At 70.9% G+C, this 23,959-nt stretch overlaps 6 protein-coding genes across 6 annotated transcripts; 2 read left to right on the top strand and 4 right to left on the bottom strand.

Annotated features, from left to right (window-relative positions):
• Positions 1-688: 688 nt before the first annotated feature.
• Positions 689-2,888, bottom strand: MICPUCDRAFT_46353 (uncharacterized protein; the record flags this gene model as incomplete). The annotated part of the gene is made up of 2 exons (XM_003055106.1): positions 689-1,395; positions 1,530-2,888. The coding sequence occupies 2 exons, from the start codon at positions 2,886-2,888 to the stop codon at positions 760-762; spliced, it is 1,995 nt and encodes a 664-aa protein (XP_003055152.1). The 3' UTR covers positions 689-759.
• Positions 2,889-6,331: 3,443 nt separating this feature from the next.
• MICPUCDRAFT_61659 (uncharacterized protein) lies at positions 6,332-8,223 on the top strand (the record flags this gene model as incomplete). The annotated part of the gene is made up of 3 exons (XM_003055642.1): positions 6,332-6,510; positions 6,628-6,995; positions 7,187-8,223. The coding sequence occupies exons 1-3, from the start codon at positions 6,428-6,430 to the stop codon at positions 8,221-8,223; spliced, it is 1,488 nt and encodes a 495-aa protein (XP_003055688.1). The 5' UTR covers positions 6,332-6,427.
• A 133-nt stretch (positions 8,224-8,356) lies between these two features.
• MICPUCDRAFT_13041 (uncharacterized protein) lies at positions 8,357-9,964 on the top strand (the record flags this gene model as incomplete). Its single annotated transcript, XM_003055641.1, has 2 exons — positions 8,357-9,184; positions 9,218-9,964. 2 exons carry the CDS (start codon positions 8,357-8,359, stop codon positions 9,962-9,964), a joined length of 1,575 nt encoding a protein of 524 aa, XP_003055687.1.
• Positions 9,965-10,226: 262 nt separating this feature from the next.
• Positions 10,227-12,066, bottom strand: MICPUCDRAFT_61656 (uncharacterized protein; the record flags this gene model as incomplete). The annotated part of the gene is made up of 1 exon (XM_003055105.1): positions 10,227-12,066. A coding segment is annotated over exon 1 (1,501 nt), but the record flags the coding sequence as incomplete, so codon positions are not given.
• A 1,153-nt stretch (positions 12,067-13,219) lies between these two features.
• Positions 13,220-15,021, bottom strand: MICPUCDRAFT_31058 (uncharacterized protein; the record flags this gene model as incomplete). Its single annotated transcript, XM_003055104.1, has 2 exons — positions 13,220-14,440; positions 14,525-15,021. Coding segments are annotated over 2 exons (1,716 nt in total), but the record flags the coding sequence as incomplete, so codon positions are not given.
• A 2,668-nt stretch (positions 15,022-17,689) lies between these two features.
• On the bottom strand, positions 17,690-21,493 carry MICPUCDRAFT_50610 (uncharacterized protein; the record flags this gene model as incomplete). The annotated part of the gene is made up of 1 exon (XM_003055103.1): positions 17,690-21,493. One exon carries the CDS (start codon positions 21,491-21,493, stop codon positions 17,690-17,692), a length of 3,804 nt encoding a protein of 1,267 aa, XP_003055149.1.
• Between the last annotated feature and the right edge of the window lie 2,466 nt (positions 21,494-23,959).

The following is a 23,959-nucleotide window of genomic DNA, read 5'->3' as shown; positions in this document are numbered from 1 at the left end:
CGGGTTCACGGTCGGAAGACCCGCGAGCCTGGGATTCACCGATCTTCCAACCGCCGACCGAGCTTGGCGGGTCAGTGAGTGCCGACTGTAGACTGCGCTGCCGACCGTTTCCTGTCTCGCGTTTCATCATTGACAGCCGCGCCGATGACGACGACGCGCGCGCTCGCGCCGCTGATGACGCCCAAGCCGCTGCGAATCGAACCCGCGGACGAGATCGAGTCCCCGTGCGGGCCGCTGTCGCTGGACGGCAGCGCCGCGGAGTCGCCCTCGGACAGCGGCGGCGGCGCGTCGTTCGGCGACGTCTCGACCATCGCGGACGCGTCCCCGTCCGACGCGAGCAACGGATTAAATGTCGCGGCGGGCGCGTCGAGCGACGGCGACGGCGACGGCGACGATGAGGAGGAGGAGGTCGAGAGCGAGCGACGGGGGGCGGGCGCGAAGACGGCGATATCCTTCGGCGCGACGGCGGTGGACGCGAAGACGTGGCCGTTCCCGCCGGCGACGCCGCCGCCCGGGACGCGCTCGCCGAGGAGCGGGAAGCGATGCCGACCGCGATGGATTCCGTCGCCGCCGACGACGCCGCCGACGACGACGGCGACGGGCGGGGTGCGCGGATACCCGGGGCGACCACGACGGCGGACGCGCGCGTCGACGATGAACGTGAACGCGCGGTGCGGCGGCGCGTTCGCGTCGTAGTGTTAGCGCAGTAGCCTCTAGCTAGCTAGAAGTCGGCCTATCCGCGTCCGTCTCGTCGTTCGTCTACTCTGCATCCATGTCCTCCTCCTCCTCCTCCCCCTCCTCGTCGTCGTCGTCGTCGCTCCCGTACTCGTACCCGTCGAGAAGAAGGTGGTCCATCTGCGAGAGGTACGCGATGCCGTCCCCAGCGGGTCCGCACGCGCGTCTCCACGCCCGCACTTTCTCCCGCAGACGCCTCGCCGGCGGCTGCGGGAGCGACCTCGCGACCATCCCGAGCGGCGCGAGCTGCGCGAGCTCCCTGCCGCTCACGACGCCGATGATCGTGGCGTCGATCGCGGCGTCGTCGTTTGAAGCGACTAGGGCGGTCGCGGTCGCGGTCGCGGTCGCGGTCGCGGTCGCGGTCGCGTCGCCCGGGTTCGTCGTCGTCTCGGGTTCGTCCTCGTCGTTCGTTTCCTTAAGGGCTCCGCCTCGACGGTCGAGCGGACGAAACGCGTCGTCTTCGAGCGCGGCCACGACCCCTGGCTCGTCGATCCCGACCCACCTCCCGGTGACCGGGCACCTGAGCTCCGACGGCGCGTACTCCGCCTTGTACCGCATCTTCGGACACGTGTGGATGTAGTACCCCATGTAATACCACCGCAGCGTCGGGCACTCCGCGCGCAGCGACCGCGTCCACGCGATCTCGCGCAAGACGCCGAGCTGGAAGAGAGGAGTGACGACGTGATCGGTTAGTTCTCGCGTAATTATGTATTTTGGGGTGACGTGGCAGAACGTGAGGTCGAAAGCAAGCATCGATCGAGTTCTCGAGCGTCGCGTCGCGTCGCGTCGCGCACCTTCCCGAGCGACAGAAACGCGTACTCCGGATCCCAAAAGAAGTACTTGGACGACACGCTCAGCGGCAAAACGTCCACGACGCCGACGGCGACGAGCTTCCCGTCGATCCTATACTGCTGATGGAACGCCCCGAACCCGCACGACGGCGCGGTGGCGACGAACTCGCCGCCGACGGACGCTTTCGTCTGGATCGGTTGGACGTGGTTCAGGCCCTGGACGTCTCGCGCGCTCGAAGCGGAAACTCCCGCGTCGCGCTTTCCCTCGTGATACTTCTTCTCCGCGTCCTTCTTCTCAGAGTCGACGCGGAGCCAACCGACCGCGGCGTCGCGCGTCGTCGCGACGCCCTCGCCCGCCTCCGCGCGCGTCAGCGGCGAGTCCACCAAGAACCGCGCGTACCCGTGCTTCGATAACGAGCTCGGGTCGTCCCCGTGCACCGCGGTCTGGTATCGCACGTACAGATCGAACTCCTCTCGGACGAAGGTCGACGGCGCCGTCGAGATCGTCAGCGTCTTTTTCTTTTCCGACTTTTTCGGTGCGTCCGACGCTCCCGACCCGGCGGCACGTGTTTCTCCGACACCACCACCACCACCCGCCGCCGCCGCCGCCGCCGCCGCCTTGAAGTTCAAGAACCCCCCTCCACCCCCACCCCGCACGAGCTCCACGCCCGCGCGCGCGAGCTCCGCGTCGGCGCCCAAGACGTCCCGCAACGCCGCCGCCGCCGCCTCCGCGGCGACGGCGTCGCCGCGGCGAAGGACAAGCGCGACGCCGCACTGATGCGTCGCGCCCGCGCGCGTCGCCGCCTTCGCGGTCGCCCTGCGCGCTTTCACGGACGGCGGCGGGGCGGTCGGGTCCGTGATAAGTCCCGGGGTCGAACCCGCGGCGGTCAGCGCGCGTCGAACCGCTGCTTCGATCGCCGTCGCCGCCGCGTCGCCGGCGGGGGCGTCGGCGCTTTTTCCTCCGCCGCGGCGGGCGGCGTCGGCGTCGGCGTCGGCGGCGTCCTTCCCGCCGCCGCCGCACAGATACGCCTCGAGCTTCCTCTCGACTCTCTTCTGGCCGCGGGTGGGCGCGAACTTCTCCGTCTCCAGACGGATCGTGTACGCGCGGCAGCACGTCTCCTTCAGCTCGGGTCGGTACAGCCACCCCCCCGATCGGCGCCAGCCGTGATCGATGAGCGACTGGTAGTCGCCGACGCTCAGGACGTGCGCGCTGACGCCGTGCGATCTCGACGTCTTCGCGACGCTGGAGCAGTACCCGCACGTGGAGGAGTACGCGCCGTGGTCGTCGATGAACGACGACGGGCGTCGCGGTTCGCTCGACCCGGAAGGAGCGGGAGGAGGCGCGGTGGGCGGCGACGACATCTTCGCGAGTGCCGTGATTTCAGATCCGACGTCCCTCGCGCGCGGCGCGCCTCGCTCGGCGGGATCAAGGCGCGACCCCGCGGCGTGGCATCGGCGTGGCGGTCTGTTCTCGCTCCTCCTCCTCGCGCGCCGCGCGATGAACCGCGGTCGTGAACCCTCGAGCCCGGCGACGCGTGGCGCGCGCGAGGGTTCAGTGCGGTGACTGGTCGCGACGGATCTGACGTCAGGTCAAGACGACGCGACGCGACGCTGACTCGTCGCTCTCGAAGCAGACGCACTCGTCGAACGAATCGGTCGCAGAGCGCGGCGCGCCGCCCCGCCGCCGCGATGGCGACGGTCGACGCGAAGCCCGGAACGCGCCGCGTCGTCGTCGACGACGACGGCCTCGTCCCCGTGGTGCGCGCGCCGCTGCGAGCGGTCGCCTCTCGATCGCGACGCGCTCTAAATCCCGACGCGTCTTATCGTAACAACAGAATCTCGCCCGCCCGAAAGGGCACGCCAACTCGCGTCGGCTCACGCGTCGTCCGTCCTTCGTCCCCACCGCCACCGCGTCGCAGGCTCGCGTGCCGCCGTATCGCAAGAAGCTCGTGGACCCGCGCCTGCGTCTCGCGCGCGCGGAGCGCGAGACGAGGGCGCCGCCGCACTCGCCGTCGCCGAAACGCCGGATGCGCGAGGCTGAGATGACGCGCGCGGGAATGTCCGAGAAAAAGATTCGCGCGCGTTTCGCGCGCGCGGACGCCGCCGCCGACGCCGCCGCGGCGACGAGGAAACGATCGGACAAAGACGTCCTCGCGTCGTTCGCGAAGAGCAAAGTCTTCGAGAACCTCGCGGCGGCGACGTCCGCGCCGGTGGCGTACGCCGCGAGGGTCAAGGAAGCGGCGAAAGCGAAGGCGTTCGGCCCGCGGCGACGCCGCGGCGCCGCCGCCGCCGCCGACGCCGCCGCCGGAGAAGAAACCGCGGAAGCGCGCGCGCGGCGTCGAGTCGACGCCCTCCACGCGGCGGCGTCGGAGGCGTCGGATTCGAAACCGGGTAAAACGAGGGCGAAAGGGATCTTGAACCGATGGCGCGTCGGGTCGACGACGACGTACTTTGCCGCGTGGCGAAGAGTCACGATCGCGTCGCGAGCGTTCGCCGCCGCCCGCGCGCGCGTCGTGCCGTACGTCAGGGCGCTGTCCAAACGCCCCGCGCAGCGAACCGCGGCGGATCTCCAGATGCTGTACGGGTTTTTAGTCGAGAAAGACGCGCGGTTTCGGCGCATGCCGCGGTACGAAGCGATCGAGGTGTGTCGGAAGATGCGCGCGGAGGAATACGACGCGGGGGAGACGATCGCGTCGGCGGGGGAGGACGACGGGAAAGTGTACGTGTGCGTCTACGGCGCCGCATCGGAGTGGGCGCCACAGCCGGAACCCGAGCCGGGGCTCAGTGGGCGCGCGCGCGCGGCGTCGAACGCCGAGGCGTGTGCTGATGCTGACGTGGCGTCCGGTGGACCGGTGGACGAGGACGAATCAGAAGAAGAAGCGGACGACGAGAATCCGTCGTCGCCGCCGCCGGCGCCGCCGGCGCCGCTGCGGACCATCGTCTGCGGGCAATCGTTCGGCGTGCCGCCGTCTGAGGGGTCCTTCACGCGGACGACGACCGTGCGCGCGGACGAGCACTCGTGGTTCATGACGTTGAACAAGACGGACGCGCTCGGAACGGAGTGGGAGGCGAGAGACACCGCGACGCGGAAGCGCGTCGACTACCTCTGCCGCCTCCCGTGCTTCGAGGCGGCGACGCTCGACGAACTCCACGCCGTCGCGGAGCACCTCACCGAGCATCGGTTCGAGCCCGGGGTGACGATGATCGACCAAGGCCAGCCCGCGGACGCGATGTACATGCTTCTGTCCGGGAAATGCGCGCTGATTCGTCGCGTCGACGCGCGCGCCGCCGCGTCTGAGGTGCGTTCTATACACTGGTCCCCATACGACCGCGTTGGCGTGGTGAACGCCGATCCTTAAGGACTTTTGCCGTCGTCCCTCTCCGCCCACCCCACGGTTTCAATACCCGCCCTCGACGCCTTTCAACTCCACCTGGCGCCTTTCAACTCCACCCCGACATTCGCTTGTATAGAACGGCCTCGAGCCAACCCGGGAGCGGCGCGCGGAGCCGCCGTCGTTGCTGTCGCGGTCGCTGAGCAAACGCGGCGCGCTGGCCGCCGACTCGAAATCTAAAAAGCAGCTCGACGCGTGGCTGCGAGAGTGCGTCGGCGCCGCGAATTCGCGCGGGCCGCACGTCGTGGACGTCGAGTTGCGGACAGTCGGCGCGTTCGGGTTGGTCGGCGGCGGCGACGTGATCGAGGAGAGGCCCGCGAGCGCGTACTGCGTGGTGAGAGGCGTGTCTCCGTGCGACGCGTTGTGTTTGTCGAGGAGTCACTTTAAAAAGTGTTTGAGCTCGAAGGCGATCGAGCAGTTCACGAGGTGTTGCCTTAAAACGCCCACGGACGAGGAGTTACGCGAGCGCTTGAAACGGAAGAAGCTCGAAGACGAAGCGGAGAAGAAACGGTGGGCGGAGACGGTCCCTGAGGGGTTTCAAATCGACGTCGCGCCCCCCGTCGGCGGCGCCGAAGCCGCGGTCGAACGCGCGTTGCGTCGGACGTACCGCGAGCGATGCAAAAGCAAAAACGGCGACGCGCGGGGCGTTTCATCCGACACCGCGTCGTCGTCCGACGATTCCAGCGACGACGACGAAGCATCCTCCTCCGAAGAAGACGAAACGTCCACCGACGCCCCGGACGACGCCGTGCTACACGCGCCGATGATGCCGATTCGCGCGGCGGCGGCGGCGGCGGCGGCGGCGGCGGCGGCGCGCGGCGCGAGGAACGACGCCGGCGTCGCCGCCGCCGGCGGCGGCGCGCGCGCGAACGTCGGCTGGCCGATGCAACGCGGGGTCTTCCGCGGCTCCGCGGGGGAGGAGGTCGGGCGGCGGGGCGGTTACACGCCGAGCGGCGCGAAGCGATCGGCGGACCGCGCGCGAAGGGAGGCGCACGAGATGAACGCCGCGATGTACGGAAGGTGCGTGCCGCCGCCGTCGCCGCCGCGCGACGTCGGCTTGCGCGCGGCGGCGAGGCGAAATGACTTAGAGGCGACCGCCGGGCTCGACACCGTCCGAGAGCTCGACGCGTTCGCGTCTCTCGTGCGCGGGATACGCGCGCACGGCGACGCGGCGAGACGCAGGGAGAGAGAGGAGGAAGAGCTGCGCGCGATAAAGAGCAGACTGACGCGGAAGACGGCGTGGCGGAAAGGCGCGATCGCGGGCGGCGGCGCGATGCGGGCGTCGTCCGTCGCGGGCGCGACGCTCTTCGACGTCGCTAAGGCGCGTCCCACACACTGGTTCCCATACGACCGCGTTCACACCTCGACGCCTTTCAACTCCGCTTCTGACGCCTTTCAACTCCACCCCGACGTCGCTTTGAATTATGGAACGACCCTAAGAGCGCGTTGGAGGCGCGCGTCGCCGCCGCGCGCGCGGCGTCGAACCGAGGCGCGCTGCCGTCCGCGTCCATGCGCGTCAAGGAGGACGCCGTCAAGGCCGCGCAGCTGCTGCACGATCCGTCGAAGACGCACGAGCTGTACGCGAACGAGCGGGAGGGCCGCGCCGCGGGCGGGGGGAGGCGGTCGCGAGAGAAGACGGCGCGACGACGCGAGCGCGACGGCGGCGGCGGCGGCGGGGAGTTGGAGATCCCGCCCGCGAACGGCGAGCGCGTGTACGTCCCGGTGAAATCCACCGTCGTGTTGGACCCGCCTCCGAGGCGAACGGGAGACCGCGCGTTCGCGGAGGGCCACGGCAGCGATCAGCCCGCGGGAAAGGTGGCGCGGCGGCGGCTGCGCGCGCGATTGAAAGGCGGCGACGGCGCGTCTTTTTCCGCCGGATTCGAAACCGGATACGACCACGGCAAAGATTCGAAGAGCCAAGCCGACGCGGTCGCGAGCACGGCGAGCACGGCGAACAAGATCGGCAGATCGCACGCGGACGCCGGCGGCGGTAAAGGCGACGCCGGCGGCGACGGCGCGTGCGTCACCGAGCGCGTGGAAGCGATCGTCGTCGCCGCGTGCCGGTTTCAAAACTCAGGTGCGCGTGCGTTCTGTACACTGGTCCCCATACGACCCCGTTCGCGTGGTGAACGCCGATCCTTAAGGACTTTGCCCGGCGCATCTCTCCGCCCACCCCACGCGTTCAATCCCCGCCCTCGACGCCTTTCAACTCCACCTGACGCCTTTGAACTCCACCTCGACAATCGCTCCGTATGGAACGACCCTCAGAGTTGGCCGATTACGCGCACCGAGGCGCGGTGACGGGGAGGAGCTCCATCGCGTGCCTGGATGAAAAATTCCGCGGAATCAACACGACGCGGTGGTCCAGCGATTGCGTGTTGATACACGCGCGGTGCGACGACGACGACGGCGACGGCGTGTACGGAGAAGACGGCGAGGGCGCGTTCGAGTCGGTGGAGACGCGTCGCGTCGCGCGCGCGATCGTCGACGTGTGTTTGGACCTGCACCGCTTCTCGCTCGAGAGCGGCGGCGGCGGGCTCGCGGTCGGCGTCGGGATCGGCTCGGGCTTCCTCGACCTCCGCGCCGGGAAACTCGCCGGCGTCGAGTCCGTCGCGAGAGACGCCGCGGCGCGTCTGTGCGACCTCGCGAACGACGACGGCGGCGGCGTGCGCGTCGACGCGGCGATGTATCCGCTCGTTCGTCGGTCGCACCTCGCGCGCGTGCCCGTGGGCGTGCGTCCGGGCGGCGGCGCGGACGCGAAGCGCGTCGCCGCGTTCGCGGGGTACGAGATCAGCGGTCGCCGCGCGCGCGAGGACGACGACGAGTTCGGCGGCGGCGGCGTCGCGGAGGGCGAGGCCGCGGAGGGCGGGGTCGTGAGGGACAGGGAGAAGCCGACGTCTGGCGCGCCGGCGGCGGTGCCGGCGTTCCGAGGGCCGCTTCGAAGGCGCGAGGAGTATCGCCCGGGGGTCGTCGCGGCGGAGGGCGTGAGCGCGCCGAGGAGCATTGCTGAGATGCGCGAGGTGCGCGCGGGGTTCTTGCGGCGGTTCGACGCGTGCGACAGCGGCGCGCGGCGGGTGAAGACGGTCGCGGCGCGCCGCGAGGCGTCGGCGTCGAAAAAAATCCAAATCGCGGCGGCGAACTCGAGGTCTACCTCGAGGGCGAACTCGAAGGCGACCGAGGGAGGCGACAGCGCTGCGATGCGCGTGCTGACGGAGTTCCTCTCGACGCAGCGCCTTGGGACGGAGAGCGGCGACGGCGGCGCGTCGAAGGCGGTGTTCGATCGAGTGATAGCGTCCGCCTGCTAGACTACGTGTAGTCCACGAGTCTAGTAGTTGTACACGTAGACCAACTCAGGAAATCTCGTCTTCTCGGAATCAAATCTGCACTCACTGCTCCGAAACGCCGTCGGTCGTCCGCCGCATTGTTACGCGACGCGAGATGGCTGCCGCGTCGACCGCGGGATCGCTCGGGTTCGCGCGCGCGCCGTCCTCGAGCGCCGACGCGCTCCTCCCCCGGCGCATTCATGCCGCGAGCAGCGCGCGTCAAAGGGGGAGAGCGGCCGCGCTCCGCGTCGCCGCCGTCGCCGCGGACTGGCGCGAGAAGGCGAAGCCGATCGCCCCCGGGTCGTCCTACCCCGCGAAGGAGCACTGCTCCAACTGCGGCCTGTGCGACACCTACTACGTCGCGCACGTCAAGGACGCGTGCGCGTTCCTCGGCGACGGCATGAGCAAGATCGAGACGCTCGAGCCGGTCGTGCACGGCCGCGCGCGCGACCTGTCCAGCGACGAGTCGCGCCTCGGGGTAGCGCGAGACGTCTTCTACGCTCGGATGGAAGCTCCGGTGCGGGGCGCGCAGTGGACGGGCGTCGTGACGTCCATCGCGATCGAGATGCTCGCGTCGGGCAAGGTGGACGGCGTGATATGCGTCGCGAGCGACGACGCGAACCCGATGCTGCCCAAGCCGATCCTCGCGACGACCGCGGAGGAGATCCTGAGCAGTCGCGGCGTCAAGCCCGCGCTGTCGCCGAATCTTTCCGTCCTCGCCGAGGTGGAAGCGCGAGGGATTAAAAAACTGCTGTTCGTCGGCGTCGGGTGCGCGGTGCAAGCGCTTCGGTCGGTGGAAAAATACTTGGGCCTGGAAGCGCTGTACGTCGTCGGCACGAACTGCACGGACAACGGGCGAAAGGAGACGCTGTCCAAGTTTCTCGACAACGCGAGCGAGGACCCGAAGACGGTGATCCACTACGAGTTCATGCAGGACTACCAGGTGCACCTGAAACACCTCGACGGCTCGTTCGAGAAGGTGCCCTACTTTTGCCTCCCCGCGAATAAGCTCAAGGACGTCATCGCGCCGTCGTGTTACAGCTGCTTCGATTACGTCAACGGCCTCGCGGACATCGTCGTCGGGTACATGGGCGTGCCGTGGATGAACGTGGACATGACCGCGCACCCGCAGTACGTCACGGTGCGAAACGAAAAGGGCGCGGAGATGTTTGACCTGATTCGCGAGCGCGCCGTTGTGACGCCGTCGGTGTCGTCGGGCGACCGACGACCGTTCGTGATGCAGACGGTCATCTCCGACGACGAGGCGACGTTGGGGAGAGGGCCGGAGGAGCCCGCGCCGATCGCGGTCGGGAAGGCGATCGCGTGGCTGCTCGAGAAGATCGGCCCGAAGGGGAAAGAGTTTGGGATGTACTCGTTGGACTACCACACGATTCGGAATTACCTCCACGTGAAGCGACGCTTCGGCGGGGAGGCGCGCGCGGCGGCGCACGTTCCGAAGTACGCGCGGTTGGTCGTGGACGAGTACAACGAGAACGGCGCGATCGACGCGAGGCTGGCGATGACGGGAACGCCCGCGGTGGGGGCGCCGCTGCCGAGGCCGGCGCCGTCGGGAAGGACGCCGGCGCCGGGCGTCGGCGGCGGCGGCGGCGGCGCGGGGGAGGGGACGTCTTCGCCGTTCGGAGGGGCGGATCCGAGCGTCGTCGGCGCCGCGCTCGGCTTCGCGCTCGTCACCGCGATCGCGACGAAACTCATGGGGTCGTGAGGCGCGCGAGTGAGCTTTTCGCGTGTTCAGAAGCTTTCGGTATTATTTTTAGATCATCATTATTGCAGAAACGGACGAAGGAAGAACGTCGGTACGCGCGTCGCGTCGTCGAGCCGAGCTCGACTACGTTATGATAGTTACACCCACGCGCACCACCCTTCGTACATCGACGCGAGGTTATCCTCGTCCGTCGCCGCGGCGATGAGCCTAGCCACGTCGTCCTCCACGCTCAGCGGCGTCTCTTCCGTCACCGCGCGGAGCTCCGTCGCGGACGGCGCCGCGGGCGCTGGCGGCGAAATCGGCGACAGCGCCCTCGCGCGGAGAGTCTCCGTGAGCGCGACGCGACCGTGAAGCTTCGCGGCGACGCAATCGATCAGACGCGTCGCGTGCGGGTGCCTTCCTCCGCGCCAGCGTTTGTGCGCGTTCGCGCGGCGGAGAGGGGGAGGAGACGGCGCGGTGGGGGCGGCGGCGGGCGCGGTCGTCGCGGCGTCGGCGTCGGCGTCGGCGTCGGCGTCGGCGTCGGAATCGGCGTCTGAATCAGACTCCGTGCCTCGCTCGTCGTCTTCGTCTTCGCCGCCGTCGCCGTCGCCGCCGCCGTCGCCGCCGTCGACCGGCGTCGTAAGGGATCCCTTCTCCTCCTCGTCGTCGCCCCCGCCCACGAGACCTAATCCGGCTTCTTCCTTGATCGCCGCGGCCGCCTCCGCGGCGGCGACCGCCGCGCGCATCATCTCGTCGCGCATCCGCGTCGCCGCGGTCGACACGCTCACCAGGTTGAAGCCGTCCGTCGTCGCGCCGGCGACCACCCCCGCCGCCGCGGCGAGCGCGTCGGGGGACGAAGACTCCGCCGCGCTCCAACCCGCGATCGCGCCGAGCGCTCGAATCAGCGCGGGGAGACGTTCGGACGCGGCCGCGACGGCGCGCGCGAACGCGTCGCACGCGGTGGACGCCGCGGCGGCGGCGCCGCCGGCGTCCTCGACGCCGCCGCCGCCGCCGCCGCCGCCGCCGCCGCCCGCGAGCATCGCGTCGAGCGCCTCCAACGCCTTCCCCGCCGCGTCCGCGGCCGCGAGCGCGTCCGTCGTCGCCGCGCTCTTCACCGCTCGCGACGCCGCGTCCACCGCTTTCACCGCGGCGATCGCGTCGGATCGGGACGTCTCGACGAACGCGCGGACGGCGACGTCGCGCTCCGTCGTCGCGTCCGCCGCGGCGACGGCGAGCTCGCGCGCGCGCGTGCTGGCCTCCGTCGCGCGCGCGCGCGCGGCGGCCGCCGCCGCCGCCGCGGGGCCGGACGCGGCGACCGCCGCCGCGTCCGCTTCTTCCGCGGCGGTGATCAAGTTCTCGAGCGCGGACTGGTACGCGACCTCCCAGCCTTCGCGGCCGTCCGCGGAGGAGGCGGTCGGATCGAACGACGAAGATTTCTTCGAAGCCGACGCGGACGCGCCGCGCGCCGCCGCGCCGCCGCCGCCGCCGCCGTCGCCGTCGTCGTCGTCGTCGAAGCTAAAGTCCAAGAACCCCTCCGGCAGCAGCGCGTCCGCGAGCGCGGCCTCGCGCTCCGGCTCCCTGCTCCGCTCGAACGCCTCGACGCCCTCGCACAGTCTCACGACGCCCCCCGCGCGTTCCGCGGCGTCCCAGAGCGCGCCCCGGCGACGCGTCGTCGCGGCGGCGAACGCCTCCACGCGCGCCGCCTCCGTGCGATGCCGCGCGAGCGGCTCCACCATCCCCGTCACCCGCGCCTCGACCGCGCAAACGCGCTGCTCCCATCGCATCACCGCGGCGTCCGTGGACGCGACGTCCGCGGCGCCGGCGACGATCGCGTCGAGCGCGAGCGATCGCCAGCGCCGCGCGTCCGCGTCGACGCCGGGCCACGCGCCGCCGCCGCCGCGTTCGAGCCGGCTTTCGAGCAGCCACTCCACGCGCGCGATCGCCGCCGCGGACGCCGCCTGCGCGCGCTGGACGGACGCGAGCGAGGCGGACGCGGCGTCCGCGGCGGCGGCGCGCGCGTGGGTGGACGCGATCGCGCCGGCGCGGCGCCGCGCGTCCGCGAGCGCGGGCGGCGACGACGCGCGCGACGCGGGCGCGATCGCGATCGCGTCGAGCGCCTTTCGAACGCGCGGCTCGACGACGTCGCGCGCGAGCCGCTCCGCCGCGCGCGCCGCCTCCGCCGCGAGCGTCGCCGCCGCGGTCTCCACTTTCGCGCCGACGTCCTCGCCGTCCTCCGGATGATCGTCGCACAGCGCGCCGGACGCGTTCGCCGCCGCCGCCGCGAGCGCGCGCGTCGCGAGCCGCGACACGATCGCCGTCGTCGTCGCGTCGCGCGCGCGAAGGAGAATCGGCGCCAACGCGTCGCGCGTCGCCGTCGCGTGCCCTTCGTCGAGTATCCCTTCCAATCGACGAAGTAACGGTTCGATTTCGACCGTTGTGGGTTCCCCGGCCGCGCACGCCGCCTCGGCTTCGAGTTCGATCTCGTGCGCCGCGTGCGCGGCGGCGACGACGCCGTGCGACGTCGACGGCGACACCGCGTCCGGGGAGAGCGCCGCCGGGACGACGACGCGCGCGACGACGCGCGGGAGGTTCGCGACGGCGGCGGCGAGCTCGGCGACGCTCGACGTTCCATCTTCCGCGGCGACGGCGACGGCGACGACGCGCGCGAGGATCGCCGCGCGGTCCGCCCTGGACAACGCGTCCACGACGTCGGCACCGGCGGAACCGGGAGGACCCGACGACGCGTCGAGCGTCTCGTCGTCCTCCTCCTCCTCCTCCTCGAGCGCGTCGCCGTCCGAAGACGGCGGCGCGTCGCCGAAGAAACCGCCGTCGCCGAAGCTTGAAGTCGACAGAGCATTCCGCCGCGGGAACCCCGGCGGCGGGTCCCTTGACGCGGTCGTCGTCGTCGTCTCGTGCGTGCGCACGATGTCGCGAAGCCACGCGACGGAGACGCCGCCGCCGCCGTCGCCCCCGTCGCCGGACGCCTCCCCCCACGCGCCATCCACGACCAGGCCGACCGCGTCCGCGTCTGCGACGCCGCCGAAGGAAGATGGAACATCACCCGTGACCGCCGCCGCGCGCGCCGCCGCCGCCGCCGCCGCGCGCAGCCGCGGCAGCTCCGCCGACTCGCGCGCGTCCCACGCCCGTCGCGCCTCCGCGTACTTCCGCCACGTCACCGCGCCGTCCGGGTCTCGTCGCTTCGCTAATGCGACGGCGTCGCGCGCCGCGCGGAGCGCCACCGCCGGCGTCGTCGCGGGCCCGGACGCCGCGGCCGCCGCGGTCGACAGCGCGTCCGCCCACGCGCGTCTCCGATCCGTGCGCGCGTACGACGGCGGCAAGCGCCGCTCGAGGAACGACGCGTACGCCGTCAGCGCCTCCGTGGCGCGCGCGACGGCGCGGTCGCGATCGATCAAGACGCGCGCGCCCTCCGCGTCCGCGTCCGCGACGGCGGCTCGGAGCTCGTGGGGCAGCGGCAGCGCCTCCGGCAGCGGCAGCGGCAGCGGCGGCGTGCGCGTCTCGCGGAGGACGGCGAGCTCGGCGCCGGCGGCGAGGCGCGCGAGGACGCTCGCGTGCTTGTCCGCGCGCGCCGCCGCGTCCGCCGTCGCGTCCGCGATCGCCGCGGACGCGGCGGCGACGCTCGCGCGCGCCGTCGCCGCCGCCTGATGCGAGAACTCCTCCGCGTCGGACGCGGCGTCGGAGGCTGCCGCGGCGGCGGCGGCGGCGCGGAACGCGTCCTCGGCGGCGGCGGTCGCCGCCGCCGCCGCCGAGGCGAAGGCCGCCGCGTCGGACGCGGCGACGCCGACGGTGACGACGGCCACGTCCGCGTCGACGTCCAACCCGCGCATAACCTCCGCGGCGGCGTCGAGCCCGGCTTTCATCTCCCCGCGCGCGCGGGACGCGAACAACGTCAGCCCCGCCGCCGCCTCTAACGATTTGTGCTCGTTCGCCGCGTCGCGCTGCTTCAGATGCGTGTTCCGCGCGATTCCGCCGCCTTCCTCGGTCCACTCCGACAGCGGGTCTCGCGCGAACGCTTCCAGCGAGCCGAGTAAAACCTCCCGGCCGCGTCGCTCGCGAAGCGCTCGCAGCGTGATCTCCATCGCGACTTGGAACGGTCCGCGCGTCCCGAACGGACCGAGCGCGTGTACCATCGACGGCGTCAACCGAAACGGCACTCTCTCCGGCACCGGCAGCGTTAACCCGCGGTCGAACGCGACGTTGTAGTCGATGTGGACGACGTCCCCGGTGGCTAAGTCGACGAGAACGTTGTCCAGGTGACGGTCGCCTAATCCGATGAGGTGGCCGAACACGCTCGCGACGGCGACGGACCGCGCGTGCGCGGTCGTCTTCGACGTCGTCGAGGCGACGCACGGGGCGTTGCTCCACAGTTCGCGTCGCAACAAATCGATCGGCACCTCCGAAGATAACACCCGTAACGTCTCTCGGAGCGCCGTTTTCGGCCAGTGCCGCCGCGACGCCGTCGACGGCAATCCCGCGTTCCTGAGCGCGATCGCGACGCGCTGATAAAACCGATCGAGCGGCCGCGTCGTCGCCGCCACCGGCGGCGGCGTCGGCGGCGTCCACCCCTCCTCCGGCGCGCCCGGCGGCGGAAGCGCGTTCGCCGCGCGCGTCCGGCGCTGCCACCCGCCGAACATCGCGCTGAGCGGCGTCGCGCGCTCGACCCACTGAATCAGACCGCCGTACCCGACGAGCGGCGTCACGGAGTACTCGCGCGCGCACAGCCGTCGTCTCCTCGCGTCGGCGTCGTTCGCGAGCGTCGCGTTGACGGCTCGAAGCGCGCGCATCGCGCGTTCGTCGAGGCGCAAGTCTTCGTGGCCTTTGAGTAAAAACGCGCGCTCGACGCCGTCCGAGCCGAGGAGCACGACGCGCTTCGGACGCGTCTTCGTCGGGAGCGTCGTGACGCGCTCGCGCACGGAGACGACGGCGACGGCGGACGCGTCGAGCTCCGTTCCGGGCATGGGCGTGTGCGTGACGCGGCCTTTCAGCGCGGCCAACGCGGGCGAGACGTCCTTCAAGCGCAGCTCGCGCTTCCTTTGGAGCCCTCTCGCGAGCCTCGCCATCTCGGATTTCACCGCGCGCCACCCGATGACCGGGTCGCTGGACGCCTTGAACGCCTCCGCGGCGGCGGTCACGCCGTCCTTGAACGCGCGCACGAACGCGGCGACGTGCGGCGTCATGAACCCGCCGCCGGTGAGCGACGTCTTCACGATGCGATCGAGCGCGGCGATCGCGGGCATCATCACCGCGTTCTTCCGCTCAATAAACGCCGCGGAGTCGACCGTTTTTGCGTCGTCACCTAAGCGTAACGCCTCTTCCTTGACCAACGCGCAGCGCTTCACGACGTCCGCGTGGAGGTCTCGCAACGACGAGAGGAGTTCTTCGTCGTGCAGGACGCACACGCGGCCAAACTCGGCGACGAAGACGCCCGCGTCCGTGGTGAGCCTCGGGGACGCGCGGCGGAGCGCCGCCGAGATCGGCTCGATCGCCTCCAGCGCGAGCATCGCGTTCGCGACGTTCCGCGCCGTCGCCTCCCGGTCGTTCGCTTCTTCTTCGGCGCTGACGTCGCACGCGGCGGCGGCTTCCTCCGCGGCGGCGGCGGACTCCACCGCGATTGGATACGCGATCGCGTGCGGGGCGTCCGTCGCGACGCGCACGAGAACATCCCGCGCGATCGCTCGCACGCTCGCGGCGTCCGAGCGAAGTAACGATAATAAATGAGGCGTCACCGCCGTCCACGCCCGCGACGGGGTCGTTCGGATGCCTCGGTCGAACGCTTCCGAAACCTCCGCGGCGGCGGCGGCGGCGGCGGCCACCGCGAGCAGTCGCGTCATCGCGTGCAACGACCCGAGGTCGCCGCCCTGCCGCGAATCGAGCGCAAGGTACTTGAAATACGCGATCGCCGCCTCCGCGTACGAGTCTATCGCGTCGCGCGGCAGAGTATCGCCGCCGCCGTCGCGCGACGGATCGGCCGCGGACGGGCCGCACACGCCGTCGACGTCGACGACGCCCTCGACCGTCGCGAACGCCGCGCCGCCGACCGCGCCGGCGGTCAGCGCCGCGGCTCTCTGCTCGGACCAAGACGCGAGCGCGCGCCAGCCTCGCGCCATCTCCGGCGCCGACGCCGTGACGCCTCTCGCTTGGACGCAGAACGCTTTCGCGGTCGCGTCCTCGAGAAAGGACCCGGACCCGTCGGCGATTTTTTCTTCGCGTTCGCGTCGACCCCACGTCGCGAGCTTGAGCTCCGCTCGCGCGCGCACGAGGCGCACGTCGTCGTCGTCGTCGCGCGTCGCGCGCCGCGAGATGTCTTCTAACGCCGTGAAGTCGCGGTCGAGCTTCGCGCGCTCGTATTCCACGAGGAGCGGCCGCGCGTGGCGCGTCTGTGCAGTTTCATCGAGCAATTTTTTCGCGAGCGTCGCGTTCCCGCTTCGACGCGCGGCGATCGCGAGGGTGAACGCGAGCGTCGACCGCGTCGCGCCGATTTTCGCCGCGGCGCGCTCGCCGCCGCCGCAGTCGTCCGCGACGCGAAGCGTCCTGAGCAGTTTCAGCCACGGCGCGAAGTTCGAGACGTCGAGCGCAGACGGCGGCGGCGGCTCGAACGCGTCGGCGACGTCGGCGGCGGCGGCGTCGGAGGACGACGCCGCGAGGAGCGCGTGCGCGCCCGCGAGCTCTAAGAGCAGCGGCGTCGACGCGTCAGGATGCCCTAGCGTCGTCGCCAATCGCAGCGGCTCCTCGAGGTTCGATGCCGCGGCGGCGAGGGTCGAACGCGCGGCGTCGATCCCGCCGCCGCGGTTTCTTTGTTTTTTCGCTTTCAGCATCGATCGAATCACGCCCGCGGCGGCGTGCGAGCACTTCCGCACCGCGTCCTCGGGCGACGTCACGACGCCACCGGACGCGTTACCCCCTCCTGACGGCTCCTCCACGCGACCCGGAGTATCGCTGCCGCCGTCGATCTCGGCCCAGAACCGAAGCAGCCCCGGGTTCGCGGCGGCGCCGCCCACCGCCTCCACGCGTCTCAGCGCGGCGGCGAGCTCGGGCGAGACGCCCTCCGCCTCCGCGGCGGTTCGCATCTCCAAACGCCACGCGTCGAGGCGTTCCCAGTCGCACGTCCCCGCGAGCGCGTGTTCGATGCGCGTCGCGCACGCGCGCGCGCTCGCGGGGCCGGTCGTCTCCGCGTCCGACAGCGCGGACGTGTACGCCGCCGCCGCGGCTTCGTGCCTGCCGTCCGCCTCTTCGGCGGCGGCGCGGACCCAATCGAGGACGCCGCGCGTGCGCGCGCGCGCCTCGGCGTCGGTCCAGTCCACGACGACGCTCGCTTCTTCTCGCGGCGCGTTCGGGTTCGGATTCGGGTTCTGGTCGGTCGTTTGATCGAGCGCCTCGGTCGAGTCTTTGCGGTCGGGTCGAACGAGGACGCGCACGCCGCCGGCGCCGCCCGCCGCCGCCGTCGTCGTCGTCGTCGCGTTTTCGTTCAGCGCGAGCGCGCGCATCGCGTGCTCCGCGTCTCGTTCGGCGGCCGACGGCGGCGACGGCGCGGGCATCCACACGTCGCTCCCCGCGGGCCGCAAGTGCGGCTCCACGGCGTCCGCGAGTCCTCTGAGGGTCGTTCCATACAAGCGAACGTCGGGGTGGAGTTGAAAGGCGTCAGTTGAAGTTGAAAGGCGTCGATGGCGGGGATTGAAAGGGAGGGGTGGGCGGAGAGACGCGCCGGGAAAAGTCCTTAAGGATCGGCGTTCACCACGCCAACGCGGTCGTATGGGAACCAGTGTATAGAACGCGCCTGAGAAGATCGCCCTCGTGGACGTCCACGAGGAGGTTCGCCGCGGCGCGCGTCGCTCGAAACGTGTTCGCCGCCGCGGTCCGCGCGATCCTCTCGTCGTCCACGAGCCGCTGCTCCGCGGCTTCCCTCGCGGCGTGCGCGGACTGCTGCCCCGCGTGCGCCTCACGCACGCGGTCTTTCGCCTCCTCGAGCTTCACTTTCAGGAGGTCGATTTGTTTTTGTTGCTTCGCGGTGACGCCGCCGCCGCCTTTTCGCTCCGTCTTGGCGTTGCCGACGGCGCGTTCGAGCTTCGCGCTCGCGATCCCGTGCTGCTTGTGCGCGTCGTTCAGCGCCGCCTTCGCGGCTTTAAACTCGCGCTTCAGCCTGGGAAGCAACTCCGCAGCCTCCAGCTTCCGCTTCGCCGCGACGTCGCACCGTCGGCGCTGCGACGCGACGCAGCGGTTCACGCGAAGAATCGCGTCGCGCGCCGCCGCCGCGCGATGCCCGCACGCTGTCGACGCCGCGAGCGTCGCCTCTCTCGCGCGCGTCAGCCACTCTTCGCACGTGCGCTGGTTCGCGCGGAAGAAACTCGCGGCGGTCTTGCCCGGCGGCGGCGTCGTCGCCGTGCCCTCGTACGCGTTATACAGCGCCCGCTCGAGCCCGTGCGTAAACTCGACGAGGTGCCACGACGACGTCATGATTTCCGGCGCGGACGGCGGCGGCTTCGCCGCCGCTCTCAGGCAGCGCTCCAGAAGCGCGAGCGTCTCCGCGGCGTTCCCGAAATGCGTCCGAAGGCGCGCGGAGACGCAGTGTCGAGCGCACTCTTGCGTCGCGAACCACAGCGCGGCGTCGTCGGAGGCGCGGACGACCGCCGCGCGCGTCGCCGCCGCCGTCGCGGCTTCCTCGGCGGCGATTTTTCTCTCCGCCTCCGCGTCGCGTTCCGCGCGCTCGCTCTTCGCGCGCGCGCGCTTCTTCGGGCTCTTCGCGGAGCTCTCCTCCTCCGCGAGTGCTTCCGCGGCGGCGGCTCGGCCCGCGGCCGCGGCGTTCAACAGCGACACCGCGACGGAGTTCCGAGACGTCAGCGACGACGACTCGCGCGTCGGCGGCGGCGGCGCGACGCGCGCGCACGCGCTCGTCAACCGCCGGACCCACTCGCGGTCCGCGCCGCGCCGCGCCGGCGGTCGCGCGGTCAAAAAGTTCATCAGCGTCGCGATCTGTTTCGGGTGGAACGCGAGCGTCTGCGGCGCGAGCGCGATGGCGGTCACCCACGACGGGCGGTCGGACGACGCGGTCGCGACGACGGCGGCGCCGGCGGCGGCGGTGGCCGCCGCCGCCGCCGTCGGCAACGCGGACGCGTACGCCTCGCGGACGTCGACGCACTCGTCCCCGACGCGCGTCGTCGCGAGCTGGACGACGTCGAGAAGCTGCGACGACGAGAGAAGTCTCGCGGCGCGTAACGCTTCGATCGCGCGCGCGGATTCTTCGCGGACGTCCCGCGAGCCCGTCTCCGCGCATCGAATGATTTCCGCGAAAATCGACGCGTCCGTCGAGGCGGCGTCGGCGCCGCCGCCGTCGTCGCGAAGCACCGACGCGTCCGAGACCGCCGCGTTCGACGTCGCTTCCAACGCCGCGCGCGCGGCGACGTCGTCGACGTCGCAGAAATCGCGCCCGTCGCCTCGCCGCTTCAAGCAGCGAACGATGAGATCGCGGAACGCGCGCCGGCGTCGTCGCGAGTCGTCCGTCGACGTCGCCGGCGCGCGAACGACGAGCGCCGCCGCGGCCGCGACGCTCTTCTCCACGAGGAGCGCGGGGACGTCCGCGGCGTCGACGTAGTCGCGCGCCAGCGTCGACGCCATGTTGACGTACGTCTCGAACGGCGGCGTCTCTTCGTCGAATCGAATCTGCGTCTGATTCGAATCTGATTCGACCGCGGCGGACGCGAGCAAGACGTCGAGGTAAAACGCCGCGTCGTCCACCGCCGCGGCGGCGTCTGATTTCGATTTCGATAATTGCTTCGTCCTCTCGAGCGCTGCTCCGATCTCGCGCGTCGCCGTGAACCGAATCGTCGCGTCGTCGCTCGTCACCAGCGTGAAGTACGCGTCTCTCGCGCGGTCGCGCTCCCGCGGGTCGGAAGAGCGTCGCATTCGCGCCGCCGCGCCCCCATGATAAGAAAACGCCGCTGCGACGGCGCGAACGAATCCGTCGCGATGCTCTCTCCACGAATCATTCGCGTTCGCGGTGGCCGCGACGGCGTCGAGAACGGCGACGACGGCGTCGAGCGCGCTCTCGGTCGTCGGCATATCCTCGGCCGCTACCGCGTCGACGAAGAGGTCGGGGGGGAAGATCTCCGCCGGGAAGGCGTCCGCGCACGCGCGCGCGAGGAGACCGGCGCACGTGCACGCCTGCCACGTCTCCGTCTCGTCCTTGCGCCAGCACGCGGCTCTGGCCAAGGCGAGCAGCTTCGTCGTCATCGCGACCGCGGTGTCTTTGGGTAAAATTTTCGACGCGAGGTTTCGCTTTGCGATCGCGCGGAAGCACCCGGCGGCGGCTTTTTTCGTTTTCTCCATCGCCTCCGCCTCCTCCCACGAACACGACAAAATGTCGAATTTATTATTCACGAAACGTTTGCGAATGCAGACGTCGTCGCACAAATGCGATAAGACCGTACCCGCGAACGTTTTATTCGCGACCCACTCGCGGTCGAAGCCGCCCAGCTGCGCCGTTACGAGGTTTTTCACCTCCGTCGGCGCGTCATCGTTCATCATCCACGCGAGCAGCGCGTCTGCGAGGTTCGTGAACGACGTCGACGCGCGCGCTTCGTCGCCCGGCGGGAAGATCCATTCGCGACGACGCATCATGATCCTCAAGAGTTTCAACAGCCCGGGGAGGAGCTGCCACGGCGTCAGCGCGTCGTCCAGCGCAGCCTGGCACGCGCGCGCGAGCTCTGGGAACTTCGGGTAAACGATCGCGCTCAGCCGAGTCGAAGCCGCCGCCGCCGCCGCGTCGGCGGCGGCGTCGGCGGCGGCGTTCTCCGCGTCGACGCGCGCGAGCGTCGCGTGAATGCACGCGCCCGCCGCTTCCATCGCGAACGCTTTCGTCTGGAGGTCTTTACCGTCCACGACGCCGCGGTCGTTCTTCGCGAGCGCGATCGCGATCGCGCGCGTCACCCACTGGAAGAAAACGTCGCTTCCGCGCGTCGGCGGCGGCGGCCGCGCGTCGTCGTCGTCGTCGAACGCGCAACCGGCGTCGGCGGTGTCGGCGGCGTCGTCGTCGGCGAACGATTCCGCCGCGATCGATTCGGCGTCGAATCGCGCGACCGCGCACGCGGCGGCGCCGAGCACCCCCGGCGCGGCGGCGCGAACGCCCGGCGCGGGATCGTTCACGAGCGTCAGCATCGCGTCGTGGACGCGAGCGAATCGATCGCCGCCGCCGACGACGGCGGCGCCGGAGAATTCCTTCTCGAGCAGGTCCCGCATCGCGCGCAGCGCATCCTCGCGGACGCGCGCGTCGAGCGACGCGTCCGTCGCCGCGCGAATTCGCGCGACGAGCTCTTGCGCGGGCGCGAGCGCGGGCGCTTGACACACGTGGACGACGTGCGGCGGCGCGGACGACGCCGCGAACGGCGGCGTCGCGTTCGAGGCGGGCAGCCGCGCGCCGCGTCCGGGTCCTCGGCCGGCGCGTCCCGCGCCGCGGCCGCGGCCGCGGCCGGGGCCGGGGCCGCGGCCGCGGCCGGCCTTCTTCTGAGGCTGCGTGTGTTTCTGAGGAGGAGGAGGCGCCATCCTTTACCGCGCGAGCGGGGCGCGCGTCGGCGTCGCCGCGTCGTTCGCGCGCTCTCGCGAGGAGAGTTGAAAGTGGATGGTTAGCCCCCGCTCCGTGGAGGAGGGGGAGCGAGGCGCGACGGGATCAGTCGCCCATGACTCTCGTATCGGCCGTCGTCGCCGCGCGATCGGTCGCGCGGCGGAGAGCTGCGACCATCGCGATCGTAGAAACGATTGGAAGTCGAGCGGAGTGCGTGTCGCGTCGCGCGCGAGGCCGAGTGGCCCGAGCGCGAACCCTCGGAGGACCAACCCTGCCTGCCCTGACGCTGCGCTGACGACCTCGAGAAGCACGCCCGGAGGGTTCGATCGATTTTTTTCTCTCATATTCGGTTTCAACATTTGATATATTTGACCCCATCGTCCTTCAACTGACCGATGAACACGAGGTTTTCGGAATTTTCGTTGGCACTTCCGGAAGCGCGTCGCACGGGATGGCCGCCCTCGCCCTTCTCTCGGTGGTGCCTCCGAGATGCCGCGTCGCGCGCGCGCGCGTCTCTCTTCGCACGCCTCGCGGCCACGTCGCGCGCGCGGGCGGCGACGGCTCGTACCGCGTCATCGAGTACGGCGACGGCACGGCGCCGCGTGAGAACGCGAATTGGGGCGAGGCGATTCGAGAGTCGCGAAACGGCGGCGGCGGCGGCGGCCGCGGCCGCGGCGGACGCGGCGGACGCGGCGGCGGACGCGGCAGAGGCGCGCGAGGCGGCCGCGGCCCGCCTCGCCGCGACGCGTACGAGGACGAGTACGAGCGCGACGACCGCGCGGAGGCGTACTACGACGACCGCCCGCCGCGCGGCCGCGGGTCGCTCCGCGAGAAGGGACGAGGCGGTCGCGGCGTCTCTCGGAGCCGAGGTTTCAACGACGGAGACGACGAAGGGTACGGAGGCGGCGCCGGCGCCGGCGGCCGGGGACGTCGCGACGACGACGGCGGCGGTTCGTATCGCGGCGGTTCGTATCGCCTCCCGAGCGGCGGCGGCGAGGTTCTCGACGTCGCCGGGCAAGAGGGCAGAATCATCGGCAAAGGCGGCGGCATGGTCGCGCAGATCCAAGACGCGACCGGGGCTCGGTTAGACATCAACAGGGACGACGGGACGTGCCGCATCACCGGCGGCGACGTCGCGGCGGCCGTCGCGTGGGTGAACGACATCGTCGCGCAAGGGCAGGAGACGGACGGGATCTCGCGAGGCGTCGCCGCGACTCAGCGGAAATTTCGACCACGCGAACGCGTCGCCGGCGTCGTGTTCGGCGACGGCGACGGCGACCGGGGTACCCCCTACGGCAGAGACCGGGGTGACGACCGGGGTGACGACCGGGGGTATCGGTATCAGGAGGCGCACGGGGACGACGACTACGGGGACGAGTATCGAGGGAACGAAGGCTACCGCGCGAGGAGAGAGTCTTCGCGCGGCGGGTACGGCGGCGACCGCGGTTTCGACCGCGGACCGCCGCCGCGACGCGGGGGGTACCGGGACGAAGGATACGACGGCCCCCGCGGCGGCGGCGGCGGAGGAGGAGGATTTACCGACGAGCGGGTCACGACCGGACCGGACGGCACGATCTACGTACCGTGCGCGGGCCAAGAGGGCAGGATAATCGGTAAAGGCGGGTCCATGGTGCAAACGATCCAGGACGACACCGGGGCGTACTTAAACGTGAGGAAAGAAAAAGGCGTCGTGGAAATCAGCGGCGGAGACGCGCGCGCGGCCGCGGATGAAGTCCTTCGAATCGTCGCGGAGGGTCGAAAGAGCGACGCGGAACGCGGCGGTCCGCGCGATTCCCCGCGCGACGGTTTCAGTAACCGTCGCGACGACCGTTACGACGACCGTCACGACGACCGTTACGATGACCGTCACGACGACCGTTACGACAGCGTCACGGACGATAACGACGACGAGTGGATCCTCGAAGGCCTCGAGGACGAGCTCGAGGAAGGCCGTCGATGGGACGCGAAACAAAAGCGCGCGTACCAGCCGGAGCTCCTCTCAAAGTACGTCGAAGACGACTTCGAGCCGATGGTGTACACGCGCGAGCCGGACGAGGCGGACGAGTACAACTTCTTCAGCGGCGGGCGGTTCAACGCGTTGGGGGCGTCGGAAGGCGTGTCCGAGGCGCTGAAAGAGTTCGGCATCGAGCGGCCGTCGCACATCCAGGCGCTGAGTTACAAGGTTTTGTCCTCAGGCGCCGCGTCGGACGCCGCCAGCGCGTCGGACGAATCAGAAGATGACACGTCATCTCATGTTGGATCCGACGTGGCGAAACCTCCGCCGCAGCACGTCCTCCTCGCGGACCAAGCCGGCAGCGGCAAGACGCTCGCGTATCTGCTCCCGCTGCTGCAACGCGTCGCCGAGATTGAGGCGACGGAGGGCCGGTCGAAACCGTTCCGCCCGCGTCTGCTCATCCTCGCCCCGACGTCCGAGCTCGCGAATCAAG

The sequence above is a fragment of the Micromonas pusilla genome (assembly GCF_000151265.4).
Source record: "Micromonas pusilla CCMP1545 genomic scaffold MICPUCscaffold_1, whole genome shotgun sequence".
Classification (NCBI taxonomy): Eukaryota; Viridiplantae; Chlorophyta; class Mamiellophyceae; order Mamiellales; family Mamiellaceae; genus Micromonas; species Micromonas pusilla.
Note: the sequence above shows the minus strand (reverse complement) of the source record. Positions and strands in the feature narration are given on the sequence as shown.